Source organism: Astatotilapia calliptera, chromosome 9 (assembly GCF_964374335.1).
Source record: "Astatotilapia calliptera chromosome 9, fAstCal68.1, whole genome shotgun sequence".
Classification (NCBI taxonomy): Eukaryota; Metazoa; Chordata; class Actinopteri; order Cichliformes; family Cichlidae; genus Astatotilapia; species Astatotilapia calliptera.
This window is the reverse complement of record NC_137430.1, coordinates 25,122,213-25,133,244: the sequence shown is the minus strand read 5'-3', so window position 1 is coordinate 25,133,244 and position 11,032 is coordinate 25,122,213. Positions and strand designations below refer to the sequence as shown.

The 11,032-nt window shown below is 43.4% G+C and overlaps 1 protein-coding gene across 2 annotated transcripts; it reads right to left on the bottom strand.

Moving 5' to 3' along the window:
* Nucleotides 1-3,274: 3,274 nt before the first annotated feature.
* On the bottom strand, nucleotides 3,275-7,930 carry nell3 (NELL (neural EGFL like) family member 3). Of its 2 annotated transcripts, none has more exons than XM_026180824.2 (5): nucleotides 7,812-7,930; nucleotides 6,976-7,645; nucleotides 5,832-6,391; nucleotides 5,434-5,500; nucleotides 3,275-5,249 (listed from the first exon to the last, which is right to left on the bottom strand). In XM_026180824.2, exons 2-5 carry the CDS (start codon nucleotides 7,613-7,615, stop codon nucleotides 3,718-3,720), a joined length of 2,799 nt encoding a protein of 932 aa, XP_026036609.1. In that variant the 5' UTR covers nucleotides 7,616-7,645; nucleotides 7,812-7,930; the 3' UTR covers nucleotides 3,275-3,717. The 2 variants fall into 2 exon arrangements, with proteins under 2 accessions (XP_026036609.1, XP_026036610.1); XM_026180825.2 differs by having other exon boundaries at nucleotides 7,756-7,918.
* Between the last annotated feature and the right edge of the window lie 3,102 nt (nucleotides 7,931-11,032).

Sequence of the window (11,032 nt, the reverse complement as noted above, 5' to 3'; positions counted from 1 at the left end):
GCAATATGGTAATATTGTATTAATGTTCACAGAATTGACACCCAAGTCACATAATTCCTCTAATAAAGGAAAAAATGCCTGCTACGCATAGACTGTGGTGCAGGTAGTTCCTAAACTGTTGGCTAAACGTCATATTTAAGTGCTACTGTGATGGATCACCTTTGGGCATTAAGTCTCACAACAATCACCGTGCCATCTCCCACAATCTGGACTCTTGATGAATGTAAGCCTATAGTCTTAGTTTTTTAGCTCCTATCCATTCAGGGGGGAAAATCTGCCTCTTTATTTGATTTAGCGGCTTCCCCAGCTAATCGCTACATTTCTCTGGCTTCCATTTGGTCCAGAAAGGTACCATAAAGTGGGTTTTTTAGAGCTTTTTATCAGTCGACTCCTGGAAGTTGATTGAAGGGGAATTTGTTAGCGCTACAGTGAAAACAAAACCACAAAAACACAAATCTATGAGGAACAAAAAGAAGCAATATAGGGAACAAGAGTTTCATCACTTTGTACTTTTTTTTAAAATTCATTGCTAATATAGAAGTGGAAGAACTTTAAAGTTTGCGTTTTTTAATATCCACACATAGCTCTCTCTCCTTTGTGTTTTCCCTTTCCTGTTCTGTTTCTCTGTCCCTGTTTCTCTCTCTGATGTCTCTGAAACTCTTCATGTGCTAAGAGTCTCATTTGATCTACAGCGTCAAACATCTGGAGCAGTGGTGCGCCCAGACACCTGTTTCCAATTCAGGCAGCCGACAGAAACATTTGATTGTTTCTCGCATGCAGACTCCCCCTCCCCCTCACCCCTGTTTCTTGCTCTCTCCCTTCTTTGACTCATAGGCTATTTGTTAAATTTAAGTCAAAGAACTGGCCTTCCATAGGTAGTAATAGATGGAAGAATAATATGAAGCTGATTAAGACCAGTTGTGAGGAAAATACAGTGTATGATTTTCCAGGTGTTTTGGCACCTTTGCTGCCGAATAAGGCTGTTTTAAAAATAGTTTCAGGTTGAGCTGAGTGAACACTGTCGGAAGGTCAAACTTTTACCCGCCAATTTGATGGAAATTAATAGCTGTTCACTGTGAAATGTTGATTGTCATGATACGTGGTTCCAAAATATAAAATCACTCTCGGGTTGATAGAATAAAGGTCACATTAGAGGTCCAATGATGTGGCTACACAGGAATCCATTAGAGGCACATTACGCATTCACATACAGTATACTACAATGATCCAATAACTCTGTAAAATACCTTTCTCGTCTGGTGAGGATTAGCAGCAAAACTGTTTTTCATCCACAAGTCAATATTTTTGGAATAAAACCAGCAAAGTAACATTTTTTTTTTCAAAAGAAAAAAGAAATTCCTTTTATGGCAAAATATATGTATATTTTATTTGGTGTTGAACCAGAATACTGTAAATACACTGATGTTCCACAAGAAACTTGCAGGGAGTCTAAAAGCACCTCAAAAATATCACCGCGTGCAAAGAAGTGAGAAAAGAGGTGAAGAATTTCAGCGGCGCCTTTGCTGCCAGCTCTCTGAAACACTTAATTATGCCTAATTGTTCAGAGGACAGAACACACACAGAGGCAATTAGGAGGGATATGCATGGGCAGCTCTTTACAGAGGAACAGCGTTTAGGCAAAAGAATAACAAAGGAAGATGTTTGCATATTCCATAATACTACGCAAAACTACATGTGTACAAGTAGACACTATCACTACATGTCTACTCAGTGCTTTACTCCATACTATACATATTTTTACTGTTTTATCATACCTAACAATTCATATGCATTCCACAGCAAAATACAAAGGTCCTGTTTCGTAAAATAAATACCAAAAACAACATTTTTTTTAAATCCCTGCTCTTTTAAATGGTACTACAATAGATTTGGCGAGACTATTTTTTATATATTTCAGCAAATTACCATATTTTGAAAGGAAGTTAGATGAGAACAATGATAGCATTCTCATATCGGTGTGTTATCTATGAAATTAGCTTAGTTTAGCTACACACAGAGACTGAAACAGAAGGAAACAGCTGGCTTGGTTTTGTGCAGTAGTTTAAAAAAACAGCCTGCCAGTATTGTCAAAGCTCAACAATTTACAAGTTAAATTGTGTTTGTTTAATCATTACAACAAAAAAGCAGAGCCGTCAAGGGCTGAGAAAATTAAGCTACTGTAGAAGTGCCAGAAACTCCAGATCCTCAAGTTAGCCTCGAGGCTAGCTTCAACTCCCCACTTAAAACACTTGTTCACAGTAGAGATGTTCACAGCCTCATGCAAAAACTGGTTTTCTTAGATGTCCTTTAAACAGACTAATAACATCCTAAGTTGGTGCCTCTTCATGATGTCTGTGCAATGCTGACTGAATTGCTACATGTGAATGCCAACACAGGCAGCTGGAGCTATTAGCTGTTTATCTCTGCTAGCTAGAAGTGACTGAACCGGACTTCTCCAACACAACGGTGCCAAGACCCTACAAAAAAGCCTATTAAACAAGAGTTAAAAAGTTCAGTTGATGACATCAAGACGACTACATCCATCTTAACGGAGCAACTCAGCAAAAACTAATGTGTAATTTAGCTGCTTTATGAGGGGTTATTTCCTAACTCTGAGCATTTGCCAAGTGATTTTGACTAGTGAGTTCCACAAGCCAAGAAGTTACCAATCAAAGCAAATAACACCTCCACAACCTGCATTTTATTTGGAACTGAAGCGTATTTATATGCTTCCAGGTTTTCTGTGCTAGCCCACAGAACTGCCAAAGTGTGGGTGCCCCACAATGCAATGCTGTGACTTAACACATTTGATAGGTTAAAGGTGTTGCAGTTTCTGTGTCTCTGAGGATGCAAAGGTTCACACGGTTAGAATGACTAAAGCGCTTGAAATAAAGGCAACAGGACTTCTTTCTGATGAAAGAAGACATTTTAACTTTCATTTAAGTGGCTTTGTCGATTCTAAAAACTGATGGAGAGTCACAGATATTTAACTGCTGCAGGGGGTGTCCCCTTGGAGGTGGTCCTGCAGGTTGCTGTAGACACAGATGGATGAAGCAGGGGATGTTCCTTTGGTTAAATGCTGCTGTGTATTAGAGATGCTAATACATTTCCATACTGTTGGCTAATACCAGGTCAGCTGTTTCCCCTGTTTGAGGTTTTTGTGCTAAGCTAACTAACTACTAGGTTTGCACTGGTCCACTCATGAAACTGCCCTCCAGAAAATGGTTCACTGCATTTCCCCAAATGTTAAAATACTGCTTTAACAACCTCATAATTCAATACAAAAAGGTTTAATACAATATGGATGTTAAGTATTAATATATACATATTAAATGATTCATACGCAAAAGTAGACATGCCAATGTGTGTGTACATATGCACAGACATACATAAGCACCATTTCCAAGTATCCACACCATTTACACATACAGACAAACACACACTCACACATTCAGACATTTGATGTAGAATTGGTCACTGCTCAACCAGCCGAAGTACTTCAAGCAAAAAGCAGTACTTTTAGCATCTAAGTGTTACACCCTACAAAACAAATAATCATAAACGTCTATACAGGTGCAGAAATATACATTAAAGATAATGTGACAGGATATGTGGAAAAGAAGACTACATTTTATTAGCCCGTATTTGTCCTTCAACATGTGCAAAACTGTCTTTTTCCACAAAATGATGATGAGAAAAGCTCAGCCCCTTCTTGGATCACACTGCCACCCAGAGAATTGAAATGTTAGTGCCGCCCTCGTGTGCTATCTGGTTAATTCGTCCACGGATGCAGTCCAGCGTGACGTACAGAGCCGTGCCATTCTGGACTTGAAATGAGGCTCTCAGCCCTACACTGGCCCACTCGCTTCCTTCAGGCATAGATCCTGACACCTGCTGAGCCACAGGACCAGCCTGCTTGCCCTGACCCCCTACCCGCTGCAGAGTGAGTTTTACTATATTACAAGAGTGGATCAGCTTGAGGTTGAGAGCTATGTTCACTGTTCCTTTCTCACGGAATATAAAGTTCTTCCGGCTGTTTGGCTCCCCAGAGCGGGCCAAGTGGACCTGTGGTGTATCTGGGCTGATCTGCTGGAACAATAGAGGTTTATTCCTCACCGCTCCAAAGGGAAGACCGGTCCTGGACACAGTAGCCGTAAAGGCTGACGACACTGCTGAAGGAATCCAGATAAGACTCAAAATACTGATTCCAGTGCTGTCCCCAAAATAGCGGACGTTGCACTGAGACGGGGATGTGATCTCAAAGTTGAGCATGTCTCCACTGTCCACGCTCACAGCACCTGAGAGTGTAATGGAAGTGTCCCTGTAATTAACGCCAGTCTTAAAAGCCTGCATCACCTCTTGGCCGGTTCCGTTGCGGTTTATATAGGCAATCAAGGAGAAACCCTCTCGAACGCAGGTGTGCCCCATGGAGTAAAGTGCTTGCTGAAGGACAAACTTGACCACTCCGCGCTCGGTGAAGCGTACCCCACGGTTGTCATGAGTCAGGCTGATCATGTAGGGGTCTGAAACTGAGGTTATGCGGAAAGTTGGGCGGTAGCTGGTCTGGTAGTGCATCAGCAGGGACATCTGAGCTGTCATAGCTACAGCACCAGTATCATGAGACAACCAGAGCAGACTCAAAGAGGGCCCTGCAGCATCATACACGTGAAGATCTTTGCTCTGATTGCAATGTTGATTTGGACTCCTCAACAGCAGTGTGAAGCTGTGGTTAGGCTCCACCTCCACCCCGGTACTGACGCTGACCCCCTGGAAATACTTCCCATCCGGTTGTTCGATGCGAACACCGCTGAGGTCCTTACCCTCCTCTTCCTGGCTCCCATTTAGCCTCATCCCCAACTGGAGGAAGTTCCTGCAACTGTGCTTTATTGCAAAGTTATGATCCAACCACACCAGCCCGTGCTGCTGGAAGGTCAACTGGCCCACCTGGTTGGACAGCAAATCGCTTTTTTCTTTGCTTCGTATGTTTAGCTGAAGTCCAGGAAAGATGTGGGTGCCAGATGATCTGGCAGGGGGAACTACCACATTCGCCATCCAAGACTCAGAGAGCCGGGTCTCCGAAAGCTGGCCACAGATGGTGTCACTGACTGCTGTACAGGGAACAGTGACAGGCTCTCCGTCACAGTCAGAGCAGGCCTGGCACTCCTGCAGCTCCTGGTTGTAGAAATATTCATGACCGCACAAGCCCATTATTGCGTCTCTCTCAGAAATGCCCAGACACCTGAATCCCCCTGCAAAATAAAAAGGTCCAAACAGGCTCTGACAGCTGCATAGACACGTAGCTCAGTAAAGTATGGCTGTTTTCTCAGCGCAAATAACGTTTTAGATAAACTGGTGGGAAGTTTTTCTATATCAGAGTGAAAATAAGGAATAAGGATTCATTAATTATCAGCAAAATAAGCACTGCGAACTCACCTGGAGTATTAAGGCACTTCACTCGCTCTCCACAAATATTTGGTAATTCAAGGCATTCGTCTCTGTCCTGCAAGTCATGCAAATTAAAAGTATCACCATGAGTGTATCCTGTACATCAATAAGTAGGTTTAACTGACACATTCTTTAAAGCATTTATGCTTGATCAGGAAATAGATAAGATGAGCCATCTAAGCTCAAAGGTATAAACATTCTCACTTCCACATCAGCTATGTTTAGATTTTGGCATATGCTGGCATATGCTTGGGAACCACTAACTGGAAACCACCATGTGAAACCTCAACTATCAGCTAAAACCGCTTCACACTTTTTTTTTGTTTGTTTCCTTTTTTTTCCTGTTTTGCTCTCAGTTTGTTTTGACACATCAGATGACGGCATACCTGGCACATTCTGTCCGCAGTTGGAGAGCACTGTGAGATGAGGAAGAAACCTGGTGGACACATGGTGCACTTTTCACACCGAGCTGGGTCCTTTTGAAAGTCACAGTACTCCTCTGATCCACAGGGTGAAGGACATCCCAGGAGAGGCTGAGGAAAGTGAGCCTCCCCAACCACATCCATCACCTTAGAGTTGATGTCCGTTTTGTGGACGGCGTAGGATTTCTGCAGGTGGCTGCGGGCTTGGCTTTGCAGTCCAGCCAGCTGGCTCTCGAAGTAGCTCTGCAGCTCGCCCTTCAGGCCCTGGAAGGAAACCTGTTTGAAGGTGTCTGAGAGGAGACCGTACTGGGCCTTCACCACATCCATTTGCTCATACATTCGCTGCTGCTGCTCCAGGATTTCACGCTGCTGTGACAGCAGGGCCTCCTGTTGGTCAGCAAGCTTCTGCTGCAGATCACGGATGATAATCTGCTGGGCTCTCAGGGCCTCCACAAGCTTCTCCTGCCCCTTGGACAGCTGGAGGTGCAAGATGAGGGCATCTTCTGAAGGAACTTCATTCTCCCCTGTCATGAAATAAATGCACAGTGAAGGGGGGAAAAAAACAGGGAGAAGAAATCGATTAGATGTCGTTAAGCCTTGTACTGAGGTGTGACTTCTCCAAACAGTGCTGACAGTAAGTGTGAACAGCCTGTGACTCCAGCTGCATAGCCAGCCGCAGCCAAGTGTAGCCTACTAAAAGTTTCCTGTATGGAGCCACATCAAAGCATTCAAAATTTTCTGGGCAATTGACTCTGAGACATTTTTCCAGTCCAGCTACTCTTTGCCCTGCAGGTATCTTTTTTCTTTCTTTCTTTTTTGTGGGGGGAGGCTGAAGGTCAACAAAGTTGTCATTTGTCTCCAGAACACTCTTGTGTGAGAGATTGTAAGTCAGTAAAGGGCAGCATGCATTTGAGGTATTTATATACACCCACCTTTTAGTAAAAGCATATCACTTTTAAAGAAATTGTCAAGAGTCACAATGTGCATGTCTGCATTTTGTTTTTGTTCCTGGCATGCAGGAACTTATAATATAATGTTAAATAGATAAATAAATAAATAAATAAATAAATAAATAAATAAATAAATAATGTTGATGAACATAGCAGACCTGGCTTGATATCACATGTAAGCTGGACACCTAAAGGCGCTGCGCCAAGTTCCGACGATGGATATCCAAACTCCGGAAAATCCCCCAGAAACTGCGCGGCTCTGTCCGACAGATGTACAGGAGGCACGCTCTCCTCTGAACCGGCCAGACATCCTTCTCCCACACAAGCCACTGCTCGAGCTTTTGGCCGTATCCTCAGCGGCAGTCTGCACTCGATCCCTTTACAGTCCCTGGTGTCATTGCCGGGTTGAAATTGTCTCACATGAACAGCGCACTCCGCATCGGTGCATCCTGCAGGTAAAACTTCAGGCGCACTCCGAGTGCTGCCGTCGCTGTGCCGCCCGCGCAGTAGCAGCTGGGCGCCTGGAAAAGTCTCCGATGCCGCTCTTGGAGAGCTCGGGTACACGCGGTGTTGGCCGGCGGCTACATGAGCCGTTTTCCCCTGCGTTGACGGGTTAAACTGCCGCGGGGGTCTGGAAGATCGGCTCCCCGGACAGTGCGCCCCGGTGCACGGTCTTGGATCGCCGGTGTCTCCGCCATAGCAGTGCGTCCCCCGGCAAATCTCCGCTACAGCTTGCGCGGCGTTGTGCAGCGATACCCAGGAGAGTTGCAGCAACAGCAGAGATGTCAGTAAAAGCATTTTCGCATCTAATATGTGGGCTTACTCTGCCTGCAAAAGAAGGAAACGTGAGGTAAGAGTCCCAAATGGAAAACCTGGAGGAAAAAATCTCAAAGGTGATAACTCAAGCCATCACCGATCTCCTTTTCGATTAAACCCACCTCTCACACAACTGAAACAAACTTTACAGACTTGGCAGCTCATCTGTGCACATTACCTTCAGCTCCAGGGTTTAGTGAGGCTGGCTTTTCCCGACCGTCACAAAGGAGTAAAAACACTGGACTCACGCATTACTGCCGGCTCTCTCCATGCCTGACCCACTCTGAGGGCTTCTGCACTATAATGTCAGTGTATGTGGCATTCCTGAGACTTAATTAGCATCAGGTTTCCCCAGCTACAAATTAACCCTTCACCCTCTCCTCTCCCTTGAGTTTCCCTCTGAACTAAAAGGTTTTGAAAGAACAAGAATAAAATGACATTTTTGATGCCTGAAACTGAAACATCCTTAATTTCAACCTGAAACAAATAAACGAAAGGGGAAAAAATGACATGTATTTTAATTATATCTCATCTCTTCACTTTTGACTTTGCTCACTGTTGACTTTTCTTTGACCCTGTGGCCCTCTGAGTTGCAAAAACATACAGTACTTTTTGTTTAGCACACCCTGCATGTTGAGACAGCTGCTGGTTCCTCAACCCAGCGTCCTTCATGCTTTAGCGCTGGCCTTGTCAACCCTTTTTATAGACAAAGCGAGCAGAGGTCAAACTTTTGTGAAGAGACCTATGGCAGAAGTCAGGAATGTGAAAAACACATCTGGTTTTTGGACTCGCTCCCGATTTCTCTCCTTTTTTTGTTTTTAGTGCTTCTGCACAAGCACATAAGGTTATCTGAGGATGACGTCTGCATGGATGTTATTAGTTAAGCAGTTCTGATATTACTGTCTTATTCAAAGGTCCAGGAGCCAAATGAATAGATGCAAAAGTTGTATGATCATATTTAACTGAATAACTCAAGATTTAGCCAAATTTCAGAATATTTAAAGCAAAATGCTGGACATTTTACAGCATCATGGGCACAGACTCTTAGAAATGTACATGTTTTAGTTTACATCACTCATTTCTACGTTTTGTGATTATTGTTTCAGGGTTTCTGAGGTGTTATTTTGTCTTTAGACTTTGATTGTTGTGGACATGTTTGTGTGGATGTGGTTTAGAGTGTTTGTGTGACTGACAGCAGAGTTAGGGTTTAGCAAAGGAAAGGGGCCACTGTGAATGAGGCTCCTGTAGCGATTAATCACATCCAGCCACCGTTTCTATTCTGGGTGGCTGTTAAAAATGTTCAATCAAAAAGAGTTCCTGTACCCATCTGGTGCAAAGAAGAGAGGAGCTGAGGCGAGGCAGAACTCAAGAAAGACAAGTAGCTGCGTCCAGAGTGCAACTTTTCATCTTCAAAGTAAAGACGAAAGGTTACTTAATTAATTGCTTATGACGGCCAATCAAATGGCAGTAATTTACTGTAAAGCTTGTATTCTATAACACACAGAAGTGTAAATTTGATTAAAGAAGTCACACTGTCCAATTAAACAGTTTAATGCTGGTAAAAATGTACCTTATGATTTTATTATAACATAATCATGCCTTTTTCTCTTTTGATTTTGTCTTTCCGTGTCACATTTTGGGCATTTTTGCTCACGTTTTTGACTCAGCCAGTCACAGCAGTCATCCTAGCCCATGTTAACAAAAGCAAACCTCATTGTACTCATTTATTGGGCTCAGATGGCAAATAAATTCAGCCAAGCAGAATAAGGAGAGCTGTATCAGGAATCCATTCGTATGTTCTTGCATTCAAAAACATCCAGCTAGCTGTTGCTCGTTATCCCGGTGCAAACTTGCGGTGTTGATCATTGCACCACAAAGAGGGAGTGGGGAAAATAACTGCAGGTTGGTAGGTTCACACCTCCCACTGATTTCAGTCATGTTTGCCATGTACAGTACAGCAAAGAACAAACAGAGGGCACTAAAAGACTCCTGCATGCATCACTTTTCACATCAGCTCAGTGACAGTTTCTCCTCTGCAGCACTACATATCGTTTTGCAAGGTGCCCACTGGTTTTGTCATTATCACCCCATTTCCTTTTAGTGCCCAGGCACAAGAAATGCATCTTGAGGTGTGTTGGAGCGCTCAGAATGCAGACTAATGGCTAAAAAGAATGCTCCACACCTCACACCTTACCATATGCAGTTCTGCAACTTTCAAGCCGACAGACTTTTCTTTGTGCAGTAGAACTCAAGGCTCGACACTGCAGAGCCCCCTTTAAGCGCACAGTTTGATTAAATAACTAAAAAATAACAATCTCGTTCAGCTTCTTGGCTCGGTGCTGTGATGTATGAGCTGCAACATATGCTGGCAAAAACCATTATCAGAATCAGCTCTCCTGGACCACCCTCAGTCTCCGAGGAGAGCGCAAACGCAAAGCGGAGCAGACAAAAAAATCCCCTCGCTCTCTGCTGCCGAGCTCCACAACTGTTAATCAGTGTATTTATTTGAGAAATGTTCTCCGAGGCACTGGCGTGCTTGTGTTTGGGAGATGTTTAGAGCTAATGGGAGGCTGCCTTTGGTGTCCATCTGTTTGTCAAACCCTGAGAGAATGAGGAAATGAGGGTGGTTGGGACACATGCTTGTACCCAGGGTGTTTGTTTAATACATCACGAGTCATGAAAGACTCTTAGAAGCATTCAAGGTTATTTGGTTTCCCCCTCGTGGTGCTCAGATTTACCATATGATGACGGGATTTTGCCACAGTGGTTTGTCTTTGCTGTCACGGCTCAGGCTGGTCTTGAGGGGAAATGGGACATAGAAGTGTTAATATTAGTAAAGATCAAGATAATCTGTTCTGTTAGGCATAATATCGAATTCATTTTTTTTAATATTGTATGTGAATTCCTTTTAAGGTGGAAAGAGGATAAAAAAAGAGTTCAGAAATCTTGTTTTTGGCCTCCCAAGATGACTCAAGGAGAAATGCAAATAAATACAGCTATCTGTGTCTGCACGGTCAGATAACAGAGCCAGAGGCTATTCATAGTTTGACAGTTTAACTCTCCCTGGTTCCTCCTAAAGATAACCAACTTTGTTGCACCACACCATTACCCTAAGACAATTCTTCCTGATTTTAAGAATAAAAGCTAAGATTTCATGTTAATTAATATATTCTAGTGCACTCTGCTTACATTTAGGAGGTATGTTAGAGGTTGTACAGCAAATAATGCACTTCATTTAGGAGACTGTATTTTCTAACAAGAATTTAGAGAAGTAAAGCCCAGCTGAAGTGTCTTTCACCACTACAGCGTGCCACTCCTGTCTACAGACTTGCTGTAAATCAGTTTCAGCGAGGTGAATTATTAACCAAGACCCGTCACATTCCTCCCGCTGATTCAGCC

Excerpts from the sequence above, each read along its gene's own strand:
- nell3 (XM_026180824.2), bottom strand. The coding sequence starts at position 7,615 with ATGCTTTTACTGACATCTCTGCTGTTGCTGCAACTCTCCTGGGTATCG. Across the intron at positions 6,392-6,975 it reads TACATGTGATATCAAGCCAG|GGGAGAATGAAGTTCCTTCA; the intron begins GTCTGCTATGTT and ends ATTTCATGACAG. Across the intron at positions 5,501-5,831 it reads CTGCGGACAGAATGTGCCAG|GACAGAGACGAATGCCTTGA; the intron begins GTATGCCGTCAT and ends CATGACTTGCAG.